At 52.1% G+C, this 13,878-nt stretch overlaps 1 protein-coding gene across 1 annotated transcript; it reads left to right on the top strand.

Moving 5' to 3' along the window:
- Positions 1 to 4,279: 4,279 nt before the first annotated feature.
- Positions 4,280 to 4,916, top strand: LOC104523062 (heparan sulfate glucosamine 3-O-sulfotransferase 4; the record flags this gene model as incomplete). The annotated part of the gene is made up of 1 exon (XM_029084390.1): positions 4,280 to 4,916. A coding segment is annotated over one exon (637 nt), but the record flags the coding sequence as incomplete, so codon positions are not given.
- Positions 4,917 to 13,878: the final 8,962 nt, after the last annotated feature.

Genomic DNA, 13,878 nt, shown 5'->3' with positions numbered 1-13,878 from the left:
AAGTTCACACAGTCCCGTTGGTCCCATCTGACCCTCTGGTCTTGATGTGCTGCTCCCAGCAGGAGCAGGAGTGACAGCCCCAGGTCAGCCTCCCCAGAACTTCACCCCCGTTATCAGCTTGGGGTCGAACATGACCCTACCAGGGAAGGGATGCTTCAGGAGAACGTGCCATGACCTGAAACCCTCAGTAATCCTGTGGTGAGCTGGCAAAGAGAGCACTGGAACTGGTCCAGCCCTTTCAAACTTTACCGTGGTGTAAGATGAAGGTTGGGATAAAGGGAGAAGGCAGAGAGCTCCATTCTCCCATGCTTGCGGAGCAGGACAGCAGGAAATACTGAACCACCACGGAGGAGAAACACTGCCCAAGCACCAAGGGATGGATCAACAGGCCCTGTTGCTGCTTGATGTATTTGAGCACAGAATTTAGCAAGACACAGGAGGAAGTGGACACTTCTGTGCATGGCAACCATATCTAGAGCTGCCACTAACTACAGAGACCAGGAAACAATATTAAAACTTTCTGCTTCAGGACTTCGTTGAATCTTCAGTGACAGGAATCGGGAGGAAAGGAGCATGGGCAGAGCAATCCCGTAGCTGGTTGAGAGATTCTTGGTCCTTCCTTGGCAGTTCCCATTACTGACCAGTGTCAGAAACAGGCAACCTGTCGGGAAAACCCTCGTCCCGCACCCCGGCTGTGGGACCTCCGTCCATGGGGCTGGCAGCTCCGGCACTCTGGAGCTGCTCCAGGTGTTAGTACAGGACAGCGAGCAGCAGGGCAAAACGTGGTGGGCAGCTAGCTTGAGATAGAATCTGTTAAAACGGAAACACATACAAATAACTAGCTCTACCTGATGATAAATATTTTGTGGAGCAAGGAACACAAGCATAACACATTGATTTTGATAATTAATGGTTCAATAGAAACCTGTTCTGGGAGCGCCCTGGGCACAGTCACTGGATTAGAAGTGCCTTTATTCCCTGGTCTCAGTTCTTTCCCTTGCTCCTCTGTGTGCTCTCCAAGGCTGATCACACAACCCCAAGGAAGCTACAGGCTCTGGCTCCTCCTTGCAGGCTCCCACTCCTCTGGAAGCTCTTTGGGGCAGGGATCATGTCTCAGTGTGTGCAGTGCTCATCCCAGCAGGGCTGGAACCACCTCCAACCAAAGTGGTTTCCAGTGCCAGATGCTGCCCTAAGGGCTGGCGCCCAGACCCTGATGAGATGTGGCACCTCACCTGAGCTGTGCTCGCTGGACCCGCAGACGACTGCGGTGACTAAACCTCAGCCAGCACAGCCAGCAGTGGCTTTGCCTCCTGGCATCTGGGTGGATGAAGGGTGATGAAGCAGCGGGAGGGAGACAGTGATGCTGTGATCCCTCTGCCAGGCCAGGGCCAGGTGGGACACAGTAGGGGGAACCACAGCCAGGAATCTCCTTGCGCTGCCGGTGCCTCTCCGGGCAGGTGAGTGGGTGCAGCAGGGGATGGTGGTGACGGGGAGTGCTGGAGCTGCTGCAGCAGAGTGTGCTCCGAGCAAAACCCCTGATCCGAAGGGAGATCCTGGAAGCAGGGAAAGGCAGTCATTGTTCAGCAGTCCTTGCTGGCCCGCTCCTCAGTGCCAATTCTCTGAACAGCTTTCACAAGACAGCTCAGTGTGCCGTGTGGGCTGTGGGCATGGGATCAGGGCTGGGTCCCACCGGCGCATCGCACCTGCGATGGGGAACAGGCACCCCATGATCGTGGCCCTGGTCCTCACTGGAGGTGGATCGCTCTCCTCCGCCGCCACCAGCAACTGGCACCCGCAAGAGCAGCCGCACAGAGCGGTGCTGCCAGTGCAGCCCCAGTAGCCCCCAGCCCTCCCCTCTCCTGCTCTCCTCCTTCCCTTCACCACTGTCACATCAAGACCAAGACCTAATTTCCACGCTGAAGTTTTAGCATTTCAGTTCCAACTTTGTTAAGCAATATTTAAAAAAAAAAAAAAATAAAGCAGGGAATTTTACACAGCCACGCTTATATTTGCAGAGACTGAGAAGGGGGGTGAGCCCTGGTGCCGCTCCAGGAGTTGGGTGGGATGCCCTTGCAGGGTGCCGAGCTGGAGCGTGGGTGCTGGGTGGTCTTGGGGAGGGGAGGCCCCCTCCAGCCATCAGCGATGCTCTCCTGCCCATCAGATGCTTTCGGAGAGCATCGGGGAGAACTTCTGCTCCAGTCCTCCTCGGGGAAAGTGCTGCCAGCCCACAGGCTCAACCTCCCGCTCTCGTCTGCTGTGCACTTTTCTCACACTTCCCACCACAACCTCACACTCAGCTGAAGGGCAGTGCGTTGTACAGCAGTGGGAATCTGAGGACTCCCTGGTCACGCTGTGGGCCTTGCTGTGATGTGGGTGGCCATAAAAGAGGCTTCCTTCCTACAGGGCTGTTAAATCTGGGAGTTGGTTTCCCTCTGGAAAGTCAGTCTGTAATTCTGCAGTGTCTGCAGTCCCAAAGTGCTTGCGTGTCTCTTAATTTGTTCAGACTTTTTTGAAGATAAAATACCTCAAGATGCATCGTTCCAACTGATCCTCGCTCCTTGCACATCGCTGCTACTCAGATGGCCGTCAGGAGACCCAGCACCTCCTCCAGCAGCACCTTGGCCAAACAAGCCCCCTTGGATGGATTCCACCAGCAATTAATACACAAATTACGGGGAGGTGTAAAGCAAGCCCATGCATTTAGCAGTCACAAATATGAGGCAATACTGACAGGCACATCTAGCCTGGCCTTACCTGACAGCCACTTCTGCTTGTAGACTTCAGCTGCGTAATTCCTCAGATGGCTGTTTCCTGGGGCTCTGCAGTTTGACGTCAGCATCACTGTGGTCGCTGATGCCCAAGGTGCTCTTACAGAACCATTTCCAGCTCATTCACGTTGTTTCCTCGCCATATGTTTGTACTAAAAATAGTTGCAATGCAAAGGGATAATCCTGCAAGACCCTGAGCGTCGCCATCCCCCACGTCTGCTGCAGGAGGCTTGGCCAGTGCCGCAAGGGCAGTGACACCGCTCCTCCTCCTGCCTCCCAGGCAGCAGCACCGCGGCTGCGGGGCAGAGGAGCCAACAACAGGTTAAACAAACCCCGCTCCATGTGGGTGTGCAGGAGTATATGAAAAGTTGATTTATCTTAGATAAAAATATTGTTAAAACACACTTGAAAAGCATCTGTACTGTACCTGTAAAGTCTTTGCACGGCTATGGAAAGCCTTGTATGAGAGCGCTCCAGCAGATGTGGTTGTACATGCAGTTGTACATGTAGTTGTACATGTGGTTGTAAATGAGGTTGTATTTCTCCTCTACATTGTCTCCCCTCTACATCCCTGTGGAGAAGGGTTTTTGGGATCCAGGCAGTTACCCACTTGGACATCTCTATTGCGGATGACATAGCAGGTGCGGGAGCAGGAGGTGGGCAGTGCCTGTGACTCTGCCCTCCAGCCTCCCCAGCACCCGCCGGCCGAGGGGCTGTGAAAGAGGCTGTGATGCTCTTGCGGGGACACCAGGTAACACCTTCTGGCCTGCTGTGATAATCTGTAACTGGGGGCAGCTGGGACAAGCATTTACCTCTTCATTTTCTTAGATATAAACGCTATCTCGCTGCAGTTTCATTTTACAATATGGTAATACGCTATCCAGGAAAGTCTTGCTACATGCTAATTTATCCAGTAGGCAAATTCCTTTTGGCTAATAAAAGTGCTTGCACAGGAAGCTCAAAACCCAGCAGCAATTAATTATTGACAGAGCATGTGAATTAGAGATAAAAGAAAAGTCATTCTTTCTCACGCACAAGATAGTAAATAAATTTAATTATTGTACTAGAAGCAAGGGATCTTATTCTGTATTAAGTTTTATTAGCTGAGACATTTAAAAGCATGTCATCATAACAAAAAGGTCTTGTGTAATCCTAACTGCACCACTCTGGTACAAGGCTCTGAAGTGAATAGGCTTAATTGAGCAAATGGAAGCAGATGGCTTGCTGAACAGACAGGTATTGTACAGGTTTATTGTCAATTAACTTTTGTCTACATATGCCTATGGCGACTTGACTGTATAATGTGTCACAAAGGCTGATTTAACACTTCAGATGCCCAACATGTCCAGGGTCTGAGAAGAAACAAAGCCAGAAGTGCTTTGGTCCCCACGGGTGTGGCAGCATCCCTCCTCCTGAACTTCCCGCCAACACCTGCATGGGGCAGGAGGGACACAGAGGTGTCCGCCCCTGCCTGGCCCCTGGCTAACCACTCCTCCTCTGCTTCTGCGCAGGAATGTGATGCCCAAGACACTGGACGGCCAGATCACCATGGAGAAGACCCCGAGCTACTTCGTGACCAATGAGGCCCCCAGACGCATTCACTCCATGGCCAAGGACACGAAGCTGATCGTGGTGGTGAGGAACCCGGTCACCCGGGCCATCTCGGACTACACACAGACGCTCTCCAAGAAGCCAGAGATCCCCACCTTTGAGGTGCTGGCCTTCAAGAACCGGACCCTGGGGCTGATCGATGCCTCCTGGAGCGCCATCCGCATCGGGATCTATGCCCTGCACCTGGAGAACTGGCTCCAGTATTTCCCCCTCTCCCAGATCCTTTTTGTCAGTGGTGAGAGGCTCATCACTGACCCGGCTGGGGAAATGGCCAAGGTCCAGGACTTCCTAGGCCTCAAGAGGATTGTGACAGAGAAACATTTTTATTTTAATAAAACCAAGGGGTTCCCCTGTCTAAAGAAGCCAGAGGACAGCAGTGCTCCCCGGTGCTTGGGCAAGTCCAAGGGTCGAACTCACCCCAAAATAGACCCAGACGTCATCCACAGACTGCGGAAGTTTTACAAACCCTTCAATGTCATGTTTTACCAAATGACAGGCCAAGACTTCCAGTGGGAACGGGAAGAAAGTGATAAGTAGAACCACAAAATCAGGAAAAAAAGGCTCTTTTCTTTTGAGATGCAGATCACCATTAGAGACCCAAAACTCACTGGAGGCGAGAGGCTCAGCCCTGCCAGCGCAAGGCTCTGTGCTGTCGGGGTTGCAGCCAAAGCCTCCTCACATTCCCTACTCTGAAACCTTAATGGCACATCACCTTGGGTGGCACTTGGACTCTTGCCTCGTGATGCTGAGGGATCGGAGGGTGGGAGGAGGAGGAGGTGGCGGAGGGAGTGGGGCTCCTTGGGGTGGTGGGATGCTTCATGTTGATATTTTGCTGCTGGTGTCCCCTGGCAGCCAGGCAGGACCCGCACCTCCAGCCATGGCCAGCTGGGCAGGAAGGTGGCTCACAAAACCCAGCAGCACTAGGAAAAACCATGAGATTGGATTTCTCCTGCCCTGGCTCTTAGTTTTGCCCAAACAGCAGTATCAGACCCGGTAAATTCAGGACCCGTGCGTTCACAGGCACGCTGGTGTTTGTGTGTGGAGGAATAAAGCCAGTTATGCTGCACAGGAACTATGTACAGAAACTTCATTTGCACCAGACATTTCAATTACTTGTTGCACTAAAATTAGTATTTACCAAGTGCCACAGATCAGCTGGGCCCGATTCTCCTCCGACGGATGGGTGTAGCTCCAGTGGTGGGAGCGAGTCGTTCCTGCTTTATCGGGCTGCTCAGCGAGTCCCCCAGCTCCTCCTGGAAGCCAGAGCGAAGACCATTCCCAGGGACCTGCTCGGAGTGAGCCGGGGTCTCACCACCCGGCCAAGCTGCCAAGGCACGGTGCAGAGCCACGTGTGCCCACGCAGCATCTCCTGGCACGGCCGTGCTGTCCCTGCACCGCGGTTTGGAGCCAGGCGTTCTGGTGGGAACCCGGGGTGACAGCAGGCAGAGGCGTGGGGACAGGGCAGGGCTGACGGTCATGGCCCCTAGCACTGCCCTTCATTTGAAAACATGATCTCTGCTGCTTATTGACAGCTGGGTTTGCGAAATGGGGAAGCAGCCTTCATCTTTACTTCAGAATTACAAAAAAACCAATTAATTCCCAGGGTGATCTCTGCTCTGTGCACAAGGTGTGTGCTTTCCAGTGGAAACGGCCAAGCCACATGCTCAACTGAATTCACAAATCTTGATAGAAACTGTAGAATAAACCCATATCCCAACTGGATCCTCCAGCAATGTGATGAGAACTGCACACTCGAACCAGTGGTGAGCAGGATGGCAGCGCTTTGACAGAGCTGCACGGCTGCCACCTCCATTGCTGAGGGAAAACAGTGAGAGGGAACAAAGGAAAACCACAAAGCTACCGCTGGTGGGATGTCCCCTTCGCACCGGGGGTTTCTAACAGCACTCAGATATTGCCAGCTGTTTTCTTTGTTTTAACAAGGGGTAAGGACACCTCCAGGTGGAGCGTGACCGTGTGCGTGTCCCCTGTCCCCTTTGGGGTGCCAGGTCCCTGCTGTTGGAAAGCAGCAGAGATGCAGCGTGGGATGGCGGTGGGAGGACCAGCTTTGATGGAGGCAGGAAGCAATCCCCGCTGACCCAGCTGCCCAAATGCAGTCGCTCTTACGCTGGGTAACGAGCTGAACCCGCTCGGGGTTTCATGGCCCGTCGTGTGGTTCGTTACACCGGGAAGTGGTGCTGGTGCCTCGGACTGCGTGAGAAAAGAGCTAAAGAGCTAAAATCATTTGGAAAATGTGCACCGTGGGCTACGCTGGAGGGGCACCGCGAGGTCCCTGCTAACGTCATGTTAGTTCCTATTCGCCTGATTAGATTTAAAAACAGCTCCTGACATAACACAGTTTTTCACAGACCCACAAATCCCAAAATTATTACATGAAAATTGAAGTCTGTAATAGGCATAATTTTGCAGTGTTTCCCACATTATTAAAATGTCAGATCAGCTCCTAAGTGAAAACTGTGGTTACACAATTTGGTGCAAGCTGCTTGATGGATTCAGTTGGAGGATGAGGGGCTCATCGATGCCCAGTGTCCAGGCTCCTCACCAGACGGATATCCAGAAATTTTTGCCTGTTCCTGAGGTGCTACAGCCCCGATGCCGCTGCGAGCTGGCCCTGATGGTGCTGAGCGGAGCCTGCCCAGGGATGTGGCGGGACCGGTGGCCCTGGCTACTGGCTGGAGGGGCTGAGGACACCCCTGTCCCAGCGACCTGGCAGATGTTTGGTGGCTGTGTGTGACCCCGGCTGTTACAGCCGCCAGCTGTACCCCATCCACAGCTTAACCAGGAGCAGTTTTGCTCTGAGCAAGACCTCCCAGAGCTTGAAAGCCCCTGAGAACCGTGTGTCCCCCAGCAGGTCTCCATGCCCACCCCAGCACTGCTCTGGTCTGGTCTGGTCTGGTCCGAGAGCTGCCCTGGGCAGCTCAGGCCAGCTTCTCCTGGGAAGGCCCTCGGGTCCCCGACTGCCATCGAGCCACCGTCATTCATAGAATCATAGAATCATAGAATCATAGAATCATAGAATAGTTTGGGTTGGAAAAGACCTCCAAGATCATCAAGTCCAACCCCTGATCCAACTCCAATTACTATATCATGGCACTAAGGGCCACGTCCAATCTCTTTTTAAAAACCTCCAGGGATGGTGAATCCACCACCTCTCTGGGCAGGCCGTTCTTCCCATTGTGCCCAACACAGGAGGGACAGTGGATCCAAAAACCCATCTTTGTCTGAGGAGTGCAGCCCCCAGGCAGGAGCATCCATCCCACACTGGGACAAAGGGCAGTCGTGCCTGGGGCTCAGCCCTGCAGCCAGAGAAGGGATCTGGAGCAGGGATCTGGAGCAGGGATCTGGAGCAGAGTGGCCTGCCAAACAAGAGAGTCCGGTTGATAACACTTTTTTTTATAAACTATTCGAATGTCAGCATTAGAAACCACAGGAAATTGAATTTTGTATTTGATTTCAATTAGCAAAGCATAAATTATATTTCATTTTATACACAGACTGGGTGATTCATTGCTCTGGAAAAGCTGGTGCTTTATGGTTCAGAGACTGGAAATGGAGAGTTTATCTTTTTGAAAACCAAACTGCTGTGCTGTCACCTCCTCCCAAACGCGTCTGTCTGTCCGTGTCACTCTGTACCTGAACAACATGAAAATCCTGATCTAAACACTTGAACCCACAGCACTGAACAATAAAACCTTGTAGCAGCTGCATTTCTCTGCTCCGTTTATCTCGCCTCCCCCCAGCAGCACCAGCACCCCATGAGCAGCTGACCCACCCAAAAGGGCTGGGGAAAGGCACGTGCCGCAGCAGGGACCAGGACTGGGACCAGGACCAGGACCAGGAGCACCTGGGCCAGCACCCACCCCACAGGGTCCCAGGCATGGGGGGGGTGGGGGGGTTTTCCCAGCTTGACAGGCAATGTTCCCAGAGATGCCCTGGGTGGGATCAGGTCAGGGACCCATGGAGAGCACAACCTCTGCTTTCCTCTGCAGGCAGGGACCAGCCACCGGCCCCCCCAGACCCAGCTGGGGACAGCAGGACACGTCCCTGCAGTGGGGGACAGTTTTCCTCGCTGGCCTCGCAGCTCAGGTTGGAACTCCCAAGGTCACAAAGAACAAATCCCTGAGCAATGTCTGGGAAGTTTCACTTGCTGCTGATTAAGGCTAAAACAGTGGTTAATAAAAGGGGAGAGAGAGTTGGCTGCCAGGCAGAGAAATTAGGGGGAAAATTTTTTTATCTTATTTTCTGTGCACAATTTCCTGCTAGTTTGAAAAAAGCTATTTCAGAGAACAGCCCTATTGTGTCATCTGATAAAACCACTGAAAAACTTTTATCAACAAAATTAGGAAGTAGTGAACTATAAAATTGCTAATTATTTTCTAGTAAATTTATTTTTAAATAACTTTAGACACCAATTACAGGCACCATTAAGCACCATTAACACTGGGTATATTTACCAAACAAGGATGGAATACTTATTATTCAAATCAAGACCATTTTGGTGTAGATTTTGCTGTTTGGAAAGCTGCCCCCTCTTAGCAGATGTTTAAAAAGTCATCAGAAGATCAATTAGACCTCAAATGCAGTCAGATTCCTCATATTTGAATCGTGGTGTGATGTAATTCAACCCTTGAAACAAACACCCGGGTGAGCAGGGACCGTAATCCCAAGGAGCTGCCCCAGCAGCGCCTGCCCCTCAGCACAGGGCCAGGGCCAATGTGCTCCTCTCTTGCACGTCCCAAAAAAGTGTGTCCCATATTTAGTTGATCTGACTGGCTCCTGCAATGTCTCCTTCCCCTGCCCTGTGCAGGGTGTCACCATCCTTCACACACCAGCCACCTTGGGCCGCGCTGCTCCTGGCCATCCCATTTCACTGCCCCAGCGCCACAGCCGGGTGTGTTCCTCTTCCTGAGGGATTTGCTCCCCAGAATTGCGCAGTGTTCCCCTGATCCCTTGCTCTCGGCAGCATGTGCTGCAAGCCCAGTGCCGTGGGCTGCCCGGCTGCCGGCACCCTGGCTCCCCGGTCCCGGCGCTGGGCTGAACGCCTTAATTGGACGTTGCCAGGCGGCTGTCAGAAAGCTGGCTGCAAGGCTGTTACCTGCTCCCACTCTCCTGCTGTTATCTTTGACATCCTCATTATTTATTAACTGCCCTGTACCCAACAGGCTGCCACTGGAGCGGAGATGCTCTTGTTATGCAGGTTCGATATTCCGCTGCCTTCCAAGGTCACATCCTCCAGGATGTCTTGCAAACCAGATTGAAGAGGTACCAGCAAAGATGCAACATGTTCTGTATGTGCCGGTGCCAGGTTTCAAACACAGCCCTTTGAATAAGGAAGATGTCCCGGATGGTGATACAAGACCCTGTTGCTCCCTGCTTTTCCCTGTCCCGTGTGTAGCGCTGAGCTTCGCGTGCCAGCACCAGCACGTACAGGGAGCCTGAGTGCCAGGCAGGAGCTCCAGCCATCAGCTTTCACCCCCTGGAACTGAGAGTTTTCCTCTGACACCAGAGCCTGGGAGGAGAGGACATGGGGGTTATTATCTGACCAGGATGCAAACCCACAATGACCTGTTACAGCTTTCTCAGCCCAAATCAACTCCTTTTTCCAGCCCCCCCCCCCCTCCCCCCGGCACGGTGCCAGGTGCCCGTGTCCGGCACAGTGCTGTGTGGTGGCCCTTGCGCCCTGTGCCAACAGGCTGCAACGTCCCAGTTGTTCCCGGCAGAAACATCAAAACAAACCAATGCTCTCACCTCCCCAGCCTTCGTGGTGCCTTTTGCTCAGGGTTTTTTTTTTTGTTTTGTTTTGCTGACCTCAGAAACTATCCCTCTATGAGTCACTCATTGGAAAAATATCTGATTATTGACAGAAAATTATTGATTCTTAAAATTCTTAAAATGCCTTTTAAGAAGCTCTTCCAACTTCAGGTAAAAGACTTGAAATCAGAAGAAATAATCTGAGGGTCACTTCACTATTACTTTATACCACCAACATGGATATTTTGGAAATTTTTAGGTGTAGCGCAAGGTCTAATAGCCCAATAGATACGAGCACTTGCTCACAAGCACCCCATGCAAGGATAGAGGCTGTCAGAGCAGAGGGTTTCTCCATGGAAGGACTTACCTGCAGATTAACAGGAATTTCTGCTCTAACCTAGTGATGCTGTAGGATGGCAGAGGTGAAAGATTCTTGGCAGAATAATGCAGAGAGCTCCCCGTGCCGCCAGCGCCCGGCCCCATTGCCCCCTGTGCTACACCCAGGCACAGGGCCGGGCGGAGGCTCCACCTGTGCAGGCTCCGAGAAAATCGGAATTGAGAGGAACTGGGATTGTTTCAACAATACATTTTGTGACTAAAGCCGTTATGTGCAGAGATGTACGGGTAGCTGAAGGACAGAATTAATATAGTAAGTAATCCTCTCCCATTAGCAATATCTTTCTGCATGAAATAATGATTTAATGTCTAACTTCTTCTTGCATACACATTTCCTCATAGCAAACACTTCTATGATATGCAGCTATTTATGTTCCAAGGCAAAAAGCGTGGAGTGTAATGGACTCTACTCTGACTATCTGTCCATGAAGAAATTCCACTGTATCATGGGAAACGAGGAAAAACATTTTATTTGGAAACAATTTCTTTCTCTTTAAGCCATTCTTATCTTTCTCCCTTGTTCCGTGTTGGAAGGGATATCTCCATGACTCTAAGTTGCCTCTCGTGCCTTCACCCAGAGCCTGCTGGCCCCGTGGCATGGAGTCAGCCCTGGGGAGCCGGCCCAAGGCCAGGGTGCTGCTGGCCCAGGCTGCAGTGCCCAACCCAGGCAGCCCTGGCTGCTCTGGTGCCCGGGTGCAGAGGCTCCCAGCTTTGCTATGCCCTTTTCCTTCCACAAGACTAAGATCCAGAGCAGTGAAGAAGAGAGACTTGTCTCCAGGGCGTTGCTCTCCGTAGTCTCTAAGGCAGATCCCACAAACACCAGCGCCACGCAGAAGAAATGAGCTTTTCCCTGGCAGTGACACACCGCTCAAAAGCACTGATCCAGATAACACGAGAGATGTCTGTGTAATGAAGGCAAACGACACATCTGGCAATTTTCCACCCAACTGACAGAGATAAACAGTTATAAATACACCCCATTAATAGTGTAAGCATCCTTCAGAGCCTGTCTGGAGAGTCTGTGGGGCCAGTGTGCAGCGAGCGGTGGGTGCTCTGGATGGGCACCAGAGTGGCGGGTACAACGAGCTGCCAGGTTTGCAGCCCCTCGTTAGCAGCAGCGAAACGAAGCACGGCAGTGGCAGAGGAGACACTTCCCAGGAGAAGACAAGGGGTCAGAAGGAACAAGGAGTCAGGATTGCCAGGCAGCCCACATTGCCCCATCAGCTGCCGGCCAGGCTTCCTGGCTGCTGCTGTCACTGCCAGCCCAGCCCCTAGCAGGTCGGCCGGAGCTCCAGTGTCCCTCCCCAGGGACTGACATCCTTCCCCCAACCAGGGACCCTGCGCAGCACCCAGCCTTGCCGAGCTGCTGGACTCAGCTGGGGTTCAGCCCTAGTTTAACGAGGGAAAGCTAATGGATGATTTTTGCCTTTATCTTCGAAAGCTACCTGAGGAATAAGTTGCGATTAATGAAAGGATGAGGAATACTCAGGTCACTGAGGGTGACCGCGCTCCCCTCTTGAAGGATTTCATCTGAGCAGAATAAGTGGCTGAGAGCAAGTCTGCTGACAAATTCAGCTTTTTTCAGGGAATCTTTCAATTCATATAACAATTCCCTGGACATCGGTCCCTCTGAGTAATATTTTTAAGGTTTTTCACTGAGTCTGTGAGCTGCAGCTTTTAGTTTTACTGGCCAGAGCCCAGACGAAGGGAAGGGAGGGTGGTCCATGACTGCAGCACATCCTGGTGATGCTGTGGGAGATGGTGAAAGGATTCCCATCTCCTCCGTGAGGGCTGCAGGGCTCCTGGGCACACAGGCAAGTGCCCGGCTCTCACCAGGTCCTGGAGCAGCAGCACCCACGTCCCCTGTGTCCCCACACTGCCGGGCAGCGCTGGCACCAGGACAGCAGCCAGATACGTCCTTCTCTGCGGAGGAGCAGGCACCAAGCCTCCAGTGCGGAGCAGGGAGGGAAAGTGGGGGGGTCAGCATCATGGGACCCTCTGCTCCACACTGTCCTATGGCTTTGAAAGCACTTGTGGGCACTGGACACTGCTGGAGCAATGTGACTGCAAGGTCTGGCAGATGAAGAGGAGCCACTCTAAGCAGATGATCTCCTTGAAGGAGGTTGAGCAATTCACGGAGTTTTGTCCAAGCACCAATGATTCTGGCTGCCCTTTGTGGGCTGATCTGTTTCTCCAGCAAAGGTTTACTGTTTAGCAAAGGTTTACTGTTCAGAAGTTTGCTTTGTCTTAAAAGCTCGTTGCATCTCCTGGGCCAACCGTGGCAATTTCTTAATCCTGAACACTGGCACCACAACAGCCTCCACCCAGCGTGACACCAGTCTGCAGAGGCAGTTCATTAGTGACTGTGCAAAAAGGCTCTCTTCATCTGGGCTGCAATTTGGCCACTTTCCAGTTCACACAATCTGCCAGAGTTCACGGAAGAGGAGGTCCTGCTGAGAGGGGCTTTGCAGTTTCTGGAGAGCTACAGCCCCGGAGCTGGCGAGTGTACCCGACAGCAAGTACTCAGCTCTTCCATTTGGTCGAGTGCCATATCTACAGTGTAAGATAGAAAAATAGTTTAACTAACATTTTCTTCTAGCAAGATTTAATAATAAAATCATAAGTCTGGTGTTTTCCTTCCAGGTACAACAACTTAGGTGGCAAAGTAGATTTGTTAGATTTACAATATGAGAATTACTCTCAGAAAGAAAAAAAAAACCCAAACAACCCAAGCCTGTGTTCCCAGAGAGATACATTAGAAATACTCTGACACCCTGAGAACTGTGAGTTTTATCCCCGTTCTATTACAGAAAATGTCTTTTCATGCAACTCAGAGAGGAAACAGCATATGCCACTGGCTTGTCCATCTGTCTTGCTCTGTTTGCAGCAGCAGAGCTCTCAAACCAGAGAGTCAGCCTTTGCTCCTGTCAAAAATTGCAGCATCCGCTTTATTATTTTAAACACAGAAAACAAGAGCTACACAGCAACACGAGCTGGAGTCCTGACCGTAACACAGGCAGGTCAGGCATTCCCAAGGGAGCAAGGTACAGACCAGCGCACGGTGCTGGAGAGGAGACCCGGTGTTGACTCAAACCCCGCAGCAGAGGAGACTCTTCCTCCCGTGCTGTGGAAGGAACAAACTGAACCGCACCTTCTCACAGGACGTTCTGCACAGAGATGCAACCTGCCTGTTAAAACCTTGCAAAAACCTGGGTGTTTTTAGGGCGTTCCTGTGTGCCCATGCACAGCCCATTCAGGAACCGCCGCTTTCCATCGCCCCTCTGCGGAGTTGCACCATTGGCCTCAGTCAGGTGGAATTCCCGTTTTTAGGTGG

Source organism: Antrostomus carolinensis, unplaced genomic scaffold, assembly GCF_000700745.2.
Source record: "Antrostomus carolinensis isolate BGI_N321 unplaced genomic scaffold, ASM70074v2 scaffold26863, whole genome shotgun sequence".
NCBI classification, from domain to species: domain Eukaryota; kingdom Metazoa; phylum Chordata; class Aves; order Caprimulgiformes; family Caprimulgidae; genus Antrostomus; species Antrostomus carolinensis.
This window is presented reverse-complemented; position numbering and strand designations above follow the sequence as displayed.